Here is a 14,417-nt window from a genome sequence, read left to right as displayed (position 1 = left end):
CTTGTGGTGAGTGCAAGTCACAGCACGTGGCTAGAGAAGACCTAGCGGTGATCGTGCGTGTGTTGAGATATCAGGACATAGCTCTTCATGTCACGGTGACCAGGTGAGCAGATTTTTCACTTGAACATTCTTTAGACGGGGGTGCAGCTCTTCTCTGTGTGCTCTGAGTGAGTGAAATGGGAACAGAGTTGTGTGGTGAATTCTCCTTTTTTTTTTTTTAATTTTTATTGGAGTATAGTTGATTTACAATGTTGTGTTAGTTTCTGGTGTACAGCAAAGTGAATCAGTTCTACACATACATATATCCACTCTTTTTTAGATTTTTTTCCCATATAGCCCATTACAGTATTGAGTAGAGTTCCCTGTGCTATACAGTAGGTTCTCATTAGTTATTTGTTTTATATATAGTAGGGTGTTTATGTCAATCCCGTTCTCCCAGTTTATCCCTCCCCCCCCCCTGCCAGTAGCCATGAGTTTGTTTTTCTACGTCTGTAACTCTGTTCCTGTTTTGTAGATAAGTTCATTTATACTCTTTTTTTTTTTAAAGATTCCACATATGAGCGATATATGATGGCTACTTCTCTAATTTGAAGATCTCCTGTGAGATGTTATTGGGAAAACCAACAGGTCTTTTCTCCATGCAAAATTTCCTTTCCAAGATTTTTCATTTTAAATACTCTAGCTCAGTGTCTTTTTAGAACTGTTGAATATGATTCCAGTGTCTTATCAAGATGTAGATCCTTTAACCAGGTTGGCTGGAACGTGGGGCGCTGGGGATTTAGGGCTGCAGTTAGGAAGGCTGCTCTGCAAGGATGATTACTCAGCTGGATACACAGCTCCTATCTTAACCCTATTGTGCAATATCCATCCAAGGACTTGAACAGTATTTTTCACCTATAAGTCAGGTCCTTGGGCATTTGCAAGCCAATTACAAATCATACCTAGAGAATGTACTTCCCAGCCCCAGGAAGTCATCTCTGTTTCTTTCCTTTGACGGAGAGGTCCAGCCTTCTCTCTGTTTCTTTTAGAGACTTACTTTGCCGGTCTGCTTTCCTCCCTGCCCACAGAAAAGAGTGAGTTTCATCATTAACAGGCCAAGAATTAAAATAAGGTATCAAGCTGATATGATGCTCATTTTGTGTATTATTATAATGATATTAGTATTTTCTCACACATAAAGAAAAATTCTCCACCTTGCCTCCCCGAGTACATCACAGAATTAAAGAATCCTAGTTTGAGCTGGAAAGAATCTCTGATTCCTCAGAGTTTACCTAGATACCAGGAATTCTGCTCCCATCTGCTACGGATGCTTTGTTCCAGCTGCATCAGATTGGCAGGCTGGGGGAAGGACAAGCATTTACTAAGCAGATCAACTAAGGAGTCTAATATAGTTGAAATAAGCTTAAGTTGAAGGTATAGTTAAGGAGTTTTTCTTTTCCCCCTGAGTTGAAATTGAATCTAAGTGTGACGTCTTAGGGATGTAAAAGTATTCCCAAGAGAAAATTGAATCTTGTTGATATTGTTGAAAGATGACTTTGCCTCATTTTATGCAAGCAGTTGAGTAAATTAGGAAAATTATGTCCTGACCTCAATTTGAAATATAATGATTTAGAGCTTCTGCTTAGTTGATAGCGGCCACCAAATTTTTGGGCCGAGGGTATCTTTTATTTCACCCCATGATTTAATTTTTGACTGTTTGAGATTTTATGGGGATGGGGTGGGAGAGAATGCACACTGGAAATGTAAAAAATCTATATTATAAAAGCACATTAAACATAGATTTACCATATGACCCGGTGATGACACTCCTAGGTATATACTCAAGAGAAATGAAAACATAGATGTCCTTAAACTATACACAGACGTTCAAAGCAGCATTATTCATAACTGCCCCAAAGTGGAAACAATGCAAAAAAGTCCATCAGCTGAGGAATGGATGTACAATGATCTCTCCATACAATGGGGTAGTATTTGGCAGTAAAAAGGAATGAGGTACTGACACATTATAACATGAATGGACCTTGACACTATGCCTTGTGAAAGAAGCCAGTTACAAAAGACCACATACTGTATAATTCCATTTATGTGAAATATCCACAATAGCATCCATTAAGACAGAACGTGGTTACGTAGGGCTGGGGTCGGCGTGCTGATGGTTGGGGAGAAATGGGTAGCGAGTGCTAATGAGTGTGGGGTTTCTTGTTGGGGTGATGAAAATGTCCTAAAACTGGTTGCCGTGATGTTTGCGCGGCTCTGAGTATATTGAAACCCATTGAATTGTAGACTTTAAGTGGATGAATAGGATGGTATTGAACTATATACCTCAAAGCTGTTACATATATATGTGTATATTATATATATGTATATATATACACATACATACAAATATACAAATACAAATATACGTATGTGTATGTGTGAAGAGCGTAAACTAAACCATTGGTGGTAGTTGTACTGATTTTTTTTCTTAGTCCCTTTCAAGTTTGTTTCATTACTTTTGTAACTCAAAAAAAAAAAAAAGCATCACAAATAATTTAAATTTTAAAAAATAGTATGTATTTCACAAAAGATGTCTTAAATTCTTTATGAAAAAAACGCAAAATACAAATATAAAAGTTATATTGTAAGAGAACACATTTTGGAGTTGCCTGAGGTCTTCTCTCGCCTTGACATCCTCGCCCTGACTGCTGATCCCCGTCCGGTCCAGCTTGTTGAATTGGATGGAATGTTGGGGCTTGTGAACTAGTAGGGCTCACGTTGACATTTCTATAGATGAGTGCCTCCCTGTTTCTCCCAGTCCGTGTTTATACTGGGAAGGCCAAATGGTAGCTCTTATTAGTATTCCCACCTCTAGAAAAAAGTAAAAGGGAATAATTGAGATGTTGAGGCAAAAGAGATCAGAGTGTTATAATAGCCCCTGCATTGAGAGTGGTAGATGGTTTTTTCACATTTTTCCCTTTTGCCAATTGAATTCTCTGACAGTTGTGAAACATGCATGCCACGCTAGGATAAAATATTAAGGTGATTCATGGAAGTGAAGTTATAGTGAAACTCCCATGCATAGCTGGAGAGGAAAGGGTGGCTTTTGGGCCTGCAGAGCTGGAGGGGTGGGAGGCAGACAGGGGAAAAGCATTCATCCGTCTCATCAACCTGGCAGTTCAGAAGTTGTGATGAAATAGCACCAGTATTGGCAGTGTTTGAACTTGTAACTCAGAAAAGCAAACAACTTTCTCTTCCTTGTCCCTAATGATCCACTACATCTCATCAGTTATTTTGAGCCATCAGATCTACATCGAGGAGAGAAGCGTTTATTCAGCACCTGTAATATGCTAGGCACCCTGCTTGGCCCTGGAGATACAGGTGTTGGGCTTAAATTGATTTGGACCCAGCCTCCCCAGAGCTTATAGTCTGTTGGGAGAAGAGGATTTGTTCAAAGACTGTGAACGACTCTGTGAGTCCCTTTGGGCATTTGTGGAGCAGACAGGGCAAGCTGAGAGCATGACCCTCGTTTTCCTCTGTGCATTTGATGCTGCCCTGCGTGTCTGACCCAGCTGGGGACTTGATTGTGGAGAGTTGAACCTGAGGGTTAGGGGTGAGGCAGCAGCAGTTGTCGGACTGGCTCTGATCAAGATTCTTTTTGCCTCCTTCCTGGGGGAGGAGTCAGATGGCACAGCAAATTGTGGTTGAAGGAGAATACGGAGCATCCTGTGTTTTCAATGTAAGCTTTCTCTTTGCTTAAGTCTAGCCTCTGCGGTCCCATTTCTCCAAAGAGACAGTATGGCTTGTGCACAGAGTTGAGATCCATTAGGCTAATCTGTTTCTTAATAAGACACTGGTATTAATCTTATCCTGTTTCCTAGTGCAGTGTCCCTGGTGAACATGAATATTAGAGATTATTTCTTGATCCATTGTAGTTTGGCAATACAAAACATGTTTTGGATGTTTGGTAAGTCTGATTTAGGAGGGGTGATCCTTACTTCTGGGTGGGCCTTGAGGGCAAGATTAATAGGCCTTTAAAACAGAATAGCTTGGGGTTACTGATATCATTATCTGCTGACGGTTGCTATAGCTACGAGTGGTTTGATTGCACTGTGCAATTGGTGGTACAGTGGGTGAGTGTAAAAGGATCCTAGTCATTTAGCAGAAACTCTCCCAGAGCAATTTAATTAAACTCTGGTGGAAGGAGTGCCAGATTCTTTAAGAGCTCTAAGATGTAGTTCTGTATCATCCTAGATTAATGACAGATACATGATTATCCTGTCACAAATATTTTTAATGATTTTGAGATAAAGGTGTTATAACCTTGAAAGTTGTTTTTAAAATGATGAAGTACACATTTTATGAAGATGTCTGTTTTAACATACTTTGCAGTATTTGTTTGAATAGTGAACAGAATTGCATGAGACTGTAAGGAAAATGTAGGCTGACAGTGAATGAAGGCTAGTGTTTTGAGAGGGGCAGGGAGCTGGAATCGGAACATACCACCAGGGTGGACTCTGAACATATTACCGGGTGAGCACATCCTTTGTTGTTGCAGGTGGATTATCTGACGAGAGAGCCTTCTTCATCAGCAATAAAATGTGTATTATTGAATAAAATGTGTATTATTCTTCTGCATCAATGCTTAGGTATAGAATTCTTTAGAAATGCAGAATTGTTATCATTTAAGAGCATATGGTCTGAAATGTTTCTAAAGGAATATCCAGTGATGAATGATAAAAATATGTGGGACTCTCTTGCTGTCTAGGCAGATGTGTCTGTTGAAACTTTAGTTCTAGTTACCTTCCTTTTTTTTTTTAATGTGTTGGTGGGTGCTCACCCAATTTTTAGGGTATGGGTATATGTATTTCAAAATAGAAGACCTGCTGTGCTCCCTTATGGTAAACGCTACAGTAAATGCTTCACATCAGTTTTCTGCATCTTTGCAGTAGGACAAAAACTTTCTCTCAAAATAGTATTTTGGACTTTGGTGCTTAAACAGCAGGCTTTGTTTTATTTTATTTTATTTTATTTTATTTATTTTTTCTTTCAATCTTTATTGGAGTATAATAGCTTTACACAGTTGTGCCAGTTTCCACTGTACAACAGAGTGAATCAGCTGTATTTATACATATATCTCCATATCCCCTCCCTCTTGAGCCTCCCTCCCACCGCTCTAGGTCATCACCCATCATCAGGTTGATCTCCCACAGCAGGCCTTTGCAGGGTGAAGTTGTCTCATTTTGACATTCCCATCATGGGCTGTGTTGTTCTGCAGATGGTACTCTGCTGCCACCTGAAGGCCTTGTGTGGGGTTTGCATGTACAGGGAGGAGGGCGTGCTGAGGAACAAAAGCTGCCCGGGCTGGGTGTCAGCTCAGCCTTGTCCTTACTCCCTGTGGAGGTCTGTTGCCATGACCACTTGACATGGAGGCTGTTACCCTTTCATTTTTCATCATAGAAGCTAACATGCTAATATTCAGGAGCAATATACTTTCGTGGAGTGTAGATACCTTATTAACTTGATGTAAAGCAAATTCAAAGTTATTGTTATGCAAATTTTAAAAAAATACATCATGACTTTGTTGACTTCTCTGCTCCATCCTTACCTTGTTAAGATTTGTGGTGGAAAGTCACCTACATGAAAACCTTATACTATTGCGAAGCAGAAACATGGATGAAAACTGGCATTGTTGCCAGGCAGAAAGAAGAGCTTGAATAAATCCGCTTGGAGGTTTGAGGCGTCCGGTGACTTGCATCAATAGGAGTGGCGAAGTGGTGGCGGGAATGCCTAGTTAATGCACCTGCTGGGAAAACTAGGGGCTCCCCAGAACTGGCATCCAGCAGGGCCTGGGGGGCAGGGAAGCCGAGGGGTCGAGAGGAGGGCCTGGGCCCACCGTGTTGTGTATTAATACAAATTCAGGATAAAGCTCTCCATCCAACTGCCCTTGTTAGGAGTGCCCAACACTTCTGTTTTCCTCAGGCCCAAACCTATTTTGGTGGTTATTTCAACAACAGTGCCTCTTGTTTATGGGCAACTGAGTATTTGGGAAAAGAACAAATCAATTAAGACACAGAGAAAAATACACCTTAAGTGGGCCTTCCTGTTCATCCCAGAACATCATGACCACTGATGCTTCCAGGAAAGCCTCTATTCAGAGAGAAGCACTGGCAGCGTGCCTGGGGCTGGTTTGGGCAGAGCCTGGTGCTGTCTGAGGTCCCAGCCCAAGGGCTGTGCTGATGTTCTTGATGTTAAACGATGGGCACGGAAAGGCCAGACCTCCTCTAGAATGAATTAGGCTCTTTTGAAACATATGAAATCGGTGGCACTTGAGGGAAGAGACGTGTGGGATTTCCTCAGGTGGGTACGAGTCACGTCCTTAGAATCTGTGCTGTTTTGAAGAGGCTTCGGTCAGTGCACAGCCTTCCTTCTGAATCAGGGGCATTTGTTTAGTTAACAGTCATTTTCTTCCTCAGGATTTCCTGTGAGAGCTCCTGGGCTTGTTTACATCTTGGTCCACACAAATAATACCAGAGTGTGGGCTGACAGGTTATCAGATACTCTGCTCTTCGGAGAGTTGGTTTTTAAGAAGCCTTTTCTAAAACCTAGCTCCACACAGACAGCTCTAAGTAACTCATTTATATTTATCATCTAGTTTTTTTTTCCCCCTTTTTCTTCTTCTTCCTTTTTTTTTTTTTTTTCAAATGGAAGTTCCTATCAGCAGATCCTGATGAGAATTATCCTTTTTGCAGAGGTTAAGAATTCAGCGTCCAGCAGATCATCGCCTGGGAAGGAGAACGTAAAGGTAATGATTCCCTGCCCGTTTTCATCTTTGTGCTTCTCACCAGAGTTGAAGTAGAAGTGAAGACCTAGCAGTAATAAACATAGGAAAAAACCCAAAGCAAAAAACCCTCAGGGATATGTCCCAGGGCACATTCAGAAGAACTGGAAATTGCTTCCTTTATCGAATATTCGATCTCTACTCTTGATGTCTTTCTGGGTTGTAGTTGTATATGCAAGATGACTGTATACCTCTTCCAAAACTTTGTACTTGAAGATGATATCTACAGATGTTTGCCGACAATGCCATTGCAAGAATGAACCTGGAAGATAGTCTCTGAATATATAATCACCTATGGATAGCTTTTAGGCATGTTGGAACAGAGCCTTCCCTTAGTTCTAGCTCTTAATATTAAGTACAAGATTAGTTTTCTGTTTACATGTGGTGACACATGTAACATGTCTTTACTGATGTTTTCATAGGTTGTTTTTTCATTTACAAAAATAAACATTTGTGTTATCAAGTAACTTGTAAAAAACCCACCTGACTTTATCTTTTCCAGCGTGTGAAAAGCCCGGTGGTGGAACTGAATGAACCTGAAGACCAGGACAGTCTAGATTTGGGTATGTTCAAAATATTGCTCCCCCGGCACGCCTACAGACATGTCACAGACCCAGCGGACAAGGAGAAAGTGTATTTAGAAATAAAATCTTCCTTTCTGGGAGCCTTGTCTGTTTCTTGAAACCCACACAGGTAAATTTTCTTTGCAGCATCCGTTATAATACTATGACTTCAGGAGCTGAGTCTCCATTTATAATCTAAAAAACAAAACAAAACAAATCAAAACAGAGAAAGCAATCCATGCTTTTCCTGGACAGTTTTACTCTGAGCCAGATGCTAGCTCAGGGCTTGTCCTATGTTACCTTGTTATTCCAATGAGGTAGGCACTACCAGCTTCCGTTTCAGGTGACGCGACCGAGGCCACTGTTAGAGAGTAAATGGGGGAATTGAGACTCATAACTTCATCCCGCCTGGCTTCAGAATCCCCAAGTTTACCACTATCTCATTTTGAGACCTGGTGGGGGCCCCTTGGAGCTGAGCCTATGTGGTGTCCCCCCCGCCCCCGGCCTCAGGAAAAGGCCAGATGCTTATTATCCTGCGGCCTGGATCTGGTGTGGGTGTCCTTTCAAAGGAACCGGGAGCTCCCTTGGCAAAGGGAAGGTCTCTCCCCCCACGGCCCTGGGAATTCTCTGCTCACAAGCACTGTAATTCACCACTCCCCGAGGGGCACCCTGCCGCCCCCCGCCGCCAGTATCTTCCTCTGGCATTTTCTAATTCTTCAGAGCTAATCAGGGCTCCAGACTTACCTTTGAGTTAGAGCCTGATGAAGCTGTTGTGGGTTTCAGGACATACACAGGCTGGGCTACCAGCAGATGCCTCGTCTGGGCACCCAGATGGTCTGGGGCTGATAAGTGGGAAGCCCTTATAATCCAGAAATTGCCCAGTCGGTTTCTTCAGGCTCAGTGAAGATGACGCAAGCTCGCACACCTGGAAAGTGCCCGGGCAGAGCGGTCTTAGGAGCTGCGGGGTGTGGTGGTGGCTGTGGCAGTGGCCAAGTGCTCAGGCTGATGTGAAAGCAGGGAAAGCAAGACAACTGCCTGGGTGAGTTTAGCAGTGAAGGTGGGTGGGCCTGCAGGGTGTAGCAGTGCAGGGGGCTCCCTGGGGAGTGCTGGCACGCCTGGCAGGCACGCACCGTGCCGTCACAGCCATTGGGAAATCGCAAGGATAAAGGAGGGCGAGGAGGACGCACCCTCAGCGTCTGCTGGCTGTGCTGCTTGCAGTTTGGCCACAAGCCAGAGGTGGCTCCACAAGCTGGCTCCCCTTGAGTGAGGTGCTCCTGGAATTGGAATAGCAACCACACCATGCCAGGCATTATGCACGCCTTTCATATTTCTGCTATGGAAGGCAAGAGTAATAATGTACTTCCAGAAGAGGGGAAGAGGAAGGGGAAGTGAAAGCAAACATGTCCACATAGGTGACTGTCGTGGGCTGTTGAAGCCCGGAGCTTCGCTACTGCTCACGCATGCAGGATGTCTCATCCCCAGACTGCATCACGCTCCCAGGAATGTTCGCTTGAAGAATGTTTACTGAGACAAGTTGCTGGTGGGGGAGGAGCGTTGGCTGTTAAAAGTATTAAATAGCAGGGTTATTTTAATTTTAGGCTTCAAACATTCACTCCGTTCTCAAACTGGTATCCTTGCTGGGTAGCAAGGCACACGTTATGGAAGTCATAGTAGCCTGACCTCATCGGAGCGTTTTGTCAGTAACGTCATTTTGTCTGAGGAGGGATGTGATGAAAAATTGGAGAGAGACGAGCGTGTATGACATGAATCCAGTGAGAAAGTCTATGAATGGTTGTCCCTTGTGCAAACATTGGCTTTGTTGTTCATTTAAACTTGGTGAATTAAAAAAAGTCACCTGATTTTATGCAAAGAACATAATAGAGTCAGGTGGTAAGCTGGCGTCTGGAACCGGAAACGGCTTTTCCCCGTGGCCGCTTCCAAACCGTTTTACTTTATACGTGCTTATATTCTGCTTAGTCTCTAAGGAAGTGCTGATAAATGTGGCGTTGGGGTATATGTCTTTGCTGACTTGTATTATTCAGAATGGTGTGACGTGAGTTTAGTGTAATCTCATAAACGACATCAGTGCTGTTCCAGTGGAACTTTCTGGGATGATAGGTGTGTTCTGTATCTGCACTATTCAGATATAGCCAGGTAGCCACATATGTCTATAGAGCATGTGATGTGTGACCCGTGTGACGGAGGAACTGCCTTTGAACTTTACTTATTGCACTGGACAGGGAAGAACCAGAGTAAGCTCCCTTTGTGTTGTGGTCATTGGCCCATCAGAGCATCAAGAACCAACTTGCCATTCGTGTATACACTGAAAATGACTGCTAATTGGAAGCATCACGTCTCCAGTGGGTAACAGCTGGTAACCTCATCCAAGCTGGTGTCCCCGAGCCACCTCAGTAGTGAGTAGTGATAGTGCGATTGCATTTATGGTGCATGCAGAAGTGAGGGCCCCACGCTCTGTGGTTACTGTGAGGGCCTGGCCTTTTGCTCAAAGGAGAGAGTATGAGTTGAGGGCTGGGGTCCGATTCTGTTGCTGCCGCAGTGAAGAGTGGGCCTCCTCGGCGTGCAGTGCCTTCACTTTCTGGGCAGGTAGGATGCGGGGAGAGGCAAGCATTTGGAGGAAAGGAAAGAAGAGAAGGTAGATGAAATGGATCAATATGGAAATTAAAAGGGAGAATGGGCCCATTTGGCTCAAGGATATGGGGCTAAATACGACTGAGTAGAAGCTCAACAGTGGGCAGCTGCGCATATTGTGCCAGGGAGAAGGGATGCGACCATCTAGCAGGAAAGGTGGACAACCTCTGGGAAATACAGCGGGGAGGGTGAGCTTCGACTGCCCTGTTGGAATCCCAGCTGCAAACAAAGATGCTTAAAGCATCGCTGGATGGGCAAAGCTGGAACCGGCTTGGTTAGTTGTTGTCTTGCAAACTCTACTGTTAAAACGGTGAATCTGAAAAAATAAAGCCATGTGTCTGATTATAAATTCAGATTTGCAGTTGAATGTTACGTTCATGTCTGAGGACTATGAAACAAAAGAGTGCCAGTGTCTCAGGGGGGTTACAGAAGCTCCTGGAAGGTGATACTCCTGGTCTCTCAGCAGGTGATATTCAAGTGTGAGTGAGGTTGTATGGAACAGTCCAAATTTAGTGACACTCACATTGAAGCTGATCTTCCTACTGTAATTTATCAGCCGCTGCATGCATTGGACTAAAGATAACTTGGACTTTACGTGGCTAAAGCTGTATATTGTATGACTATTTGGATGGAAAAATGACGGATTGGTAAAGCTGACATGCTATGACAAGAACTCTGTGAGCGTGTTTACCTTTCCCCATGGGAGAAGGTGGCAGGGAGATGGAGACCCTGGGGGAGTGGTGGTGGCATTGGCTGGCATCATCCTCCTGCCTGTGAATTCCTGGTACCGTGAAGCTCTGGGCATGAGCTGCTGCTGCATCTGCTGTTTGGCTGGCGGAGAGTGAGATTGATGCAAGTGCCAGAGAGTTTAAGCAAAATGTTGTGCTAAATGAGCCTTTTGGAAAAAATAAATTACTTTTGTCTTTTGTAATTATAGAAGTAATAAATGCTCACAGTAGAAAAATTAGAAAATTTAGAAGGAAGAGAAAAACAGAAAAACAGCCCTATAGTTCTGCCACCCCCAAAGCAGCTACTATTAAATTTTGGTGTGTTTACTCCCAGTATTTTTCCTATGCATCTATTTTATACATAGTTGTGATCATGTAAACAATAGAATTCTGTGTCCTGCTTTATTCATATAACATTATATGCCGTAAGTAGGCTCCATTTTAGAAGGTAGCTTAAAATGATGCTGTATATTTTTCTACAAAAAATGTGGATTATGTTTGTATGAAGAAGGGAAAATCTCATAGATTCTCTCCATAAGTGTTTATCGACCAGGAAACGAAAGAAAACAAAACAAAACCCTCCTTTTTATAATATGTATTGTTGATTTTACAGAGTGGCCCAATTGTCAGTATATGCTGAGGCTTGAATCTCAGGTATTGGTTAATACCCTGGGTTACTTCATTGCTGTTACTGTTCATTATTTATATGTAACATGAGAAAGCCTCTTCATGGGTGTTGGGACTAGAAGGGTGGGCACTAGGGAGACAGATGCACCAAAGCTGGATGTGGAAGGAAACCTGACTTGATACCAAAAAAAAACTCATCCAGACAAGTCAGGAAGAGAAGGAAGCAGAAACAGAAACAAACAGTATGAAGTGAGGTGTTTCAGGGTGCTCAACCCAGTTGACACAGACAAGACAGAGAGAAACAGAAGCCCCACACAGGAAGCTTAGGAAAACATCACCAAAGGGAAACTCAAGGAAATGATTGGAAGCTCCAGGAACAGTCTGTCTAGAATGTAATGTTAGGGGCAGCACAAACTCTTTATCCAAGAGCTGCATTTGTGGGTGTATCTGGGAGAGTCCAGGCCCATGGATTTAGGTGGTAAGCTGGGTGGAGATAGTGCAGTCGATGGTGCTTGTCAGACAAACCACCAATAAGTAGAACTAATGAGGTTAGTCTTTTCTTATACTAAGTGAAAGTTTGGAAATGGAGTTGAGGCTACTAAGCTATAAAAGCTTATAAAACAGCAATTTTAAGTTATTTGGAAACATCTCCAAACTTTATTTTCAGAAGCAAGATCTAAAATGTGGAATCTTAAGATCTAGCACCCACGTCACTGGAAGCTGGTCCTCTCTTGGCTGTTATTATTCAGCAACACGTGTATCTGTGTTGAAATCTCAAAACTGTTGCATGAAACATCAAAAAAAAAAAAAAGAAAAGAAAAGAAAAAGAAAGGGAGAGGGGGTAACCTTAGCAGGGCTCAGCCTTCTGAAAAATAAGAAGTTTTCAAGCCTAATTTCTGGCAGGTCTCTCTTTATTCCCTGGGACTACAAAAAGTTTTAGGTAGATTCCCTGTTTTCTTCTTTTTTTCCTTGTCTTTTCTGTTTTCGGGGGTGGGGATATCTTTCCACCACAAACCAAAGCTTACCAGTGTTTTGGTTTTGAAATAAAAGGGCTGGGGCTGGAGAAATTTCCCAAGAGGACCCCTGGGAGGGCAGTTATTTGTAAAAATTCAGATGCAAAGTTTAGTCTTTCTGTTCACTTCGATGAAAATTTCTTATTGAAATTCCTGAGGTTTTAAAAATTGGTTTTGGTAGAAGAAATGCCCACTTATTGGAATTCTGCTGAGTGTTATAAGCTGAATTTGGTTCTTTTATCACGAGTGTTCTGCCTTTTTTATTTGTGGTTTCATTGTTTGGATAAAATTCTCCTTGTGGAATGCGAATAAAGCATTTTTCTTTAAATTAGGCAATTGTTATATTTATTGACAGACTTTTATCCTGTAAGTTAAAAGAGAACTTTGGGATTTTCAGGTTCATATGATACTACACACTAGGAAATGTGAAGGAACTAAAGTCTCACTGGAGGCTTTTCTTATGATTTAAAATAGTTGGTTTTGTTTTGTTTTTTAATAAGTCCTAAGTCTAGGAATCTGTCTGGTCTAATGATAGGTCTAGTGTTCTATCTAGTTTTTGCTCACAAATATGTGTTTAAAAACAAAAAGCAAAATGAAAGTGAGTTAAGATTAGGAGGCGCTTCTTAATCTGAGCACTCTGTTATCTGAACTCTGCCTGCCCACTGGAATTACCTTGGAGCTTTAACAAACAATCCTGAAGCTCTGGTCCCGCCCCCAGAGAACTCTGACTTAATTGGCCTGAAGTGCAGCCTGTGTTGCAGGAGGAGTTCTAAAAGCTCCCCAGGTGATTCTCAGGTACAGCCAAGGTTGAGAACCATGGCATAACTCCTTGAGGGAGCCCCGCTCTGCTGAAATAACTCCCGACTTCCTGGGTTTTCAGTCTTTTTGGAATTGGAGAAGTGTGGTTCTACTTTTATCCCAATTGGTTACAGAAGAAATTAACGGAAGCCCATTTGTGTTAGTTTTGCAGACTTTTAATGATTATCAACTGTCAGTATCATGGTAGGTCTGTGGGAAAGGTAAAAAACAAAAAAATTATTGAAAGTTTCCTAACATCTTGAACCTAAATGAGATGATTAAACCTTTGAAGATTCTTTTTAAACATTAAGAAGGAGTCAAGTGATTGTAGTTTGCTGTCACATTCATTTATTGGACTTAGAGGTGCACAGACTGGGATGAAGGGAGTGGGTGGTTGTTTACACCAATGTCAGTGCGTTACAAGGAGGCCTGATATTTGACAGTAGTACCAACCTAGCTGGTACTAAATTGCCTTTTTCTTTCATCTCATGAACCAACTTCATTTCTGAAATGTAGTCGAGGAGAGGAAAAAAATGGCAGTTTTTTTCTCTGAACTCTAAATTTTTCATTCTCCAAAATAGGATCCTCAACTCCAAATAAACCAGCTTAATGAATAATTCCATAGCTTCTATCCCTCAAGATTCCGTTTTGATTAAGTCAAATAATTATAAATTTCAAACAAATATAAAATCTTAAGGAAACTACAACTACCTTATAAAACATGAAACATGAAAAATATGAAATATATTCTGGAAATGGTATTTGTAAATGCTTTTTATGGAAAGTTAAATTTCCACTTAGGGGTTTTGTCCCCTTTTCTTTTGTTAAAACACTTCAGAATACCTGTTTGTACAGACGCTTCATGAAAGAATTGCCCACACGGAGGAATCCTTAGGTTTCGGGCTTGATTGCAGTGTCGTTGTGTTTATGTGAGTTTAGGCTTGCTGAGTACCCAGTGGTTAATCCGTTGGAAGGGACTTTAGGGCAATTAAGATTCTGGTTAGCTTCCATTGCCAGGCAGTTCAAGCTCTAACAATTTAGTGGGAAAATTTGCTGTAACTTTTTAGGGTGCATAATTTCGAAGTCATTTTTATGAAACATGGCCTCTTACTTCAGTCACAGGCAAGAAATCCAGCAAAACTTATTCTTCATAATATGAGATTCTGCTGAGGAATATGTATAAAGTATAGGGAAGTGATGCAATCGTATGTCCAATAGG

The 14,417-nt window shown here is 42.1% G+C and overlaps 1 protein-coding gene and 1 long non-coding RNA gene across 2 annotated transcripts in view; one reads left to right on the top strand and one right to left on the bottom strand.

Annotated features, from left to right (window-relative positions):
• ARHGEF28 (Rho guanine nucleotide exchange factor 28) overlaps positions 1-14,417 on the top strand; it is a 296,643-nt gene that overhangs the window by 150,917 nt on the left and 131,309 nt on the right. Inside the window, 2 exon segments of the mRNA XM_057741127.1 lie at positions 6,732-6,784; positions 7,323-7,383. Coding sequence (XP_057597110.1) covers positions 6,732-6,784; positions 7,323-7,383 — 114 coding nt within the window.
• LOC130856599 (uncharacterized) lies at positions 5,108-8,373 on the bottom strand. The gene is made up of 3 exons (XR_009054627.1): positions 8,128-8,373; positions 7,684-7,744; positions 5,108-7,578 (listed from the first exon to the last, which is right to left on the bottom strand). It is a non-coding gene; the product is annotated as an uncharacterized LOC130856599 (long non-coding RNA).

Source organism: Hippopotamus amphibius, chromosome 1 (genome assembly GCF_030028045.1).
Source record: "Hippopotamus amphibius kiboko isolate mHipAmp2 chromosome 1, mHipAmp2.hap2, whole genome shotgun sequence".
In the NCBI taxonomy this organism is placed as follows: Eukaryota; Metazoa; Chordata; class Mammalia; order Artiodactyla; family Hippopotamidae; genus Hippopotamus; species Hippopotamus amphibius.
Note: the sequence above shows the minus strand (reverse complement) of the source record. Positions and strands in the feature narration are given on the sequence as shown.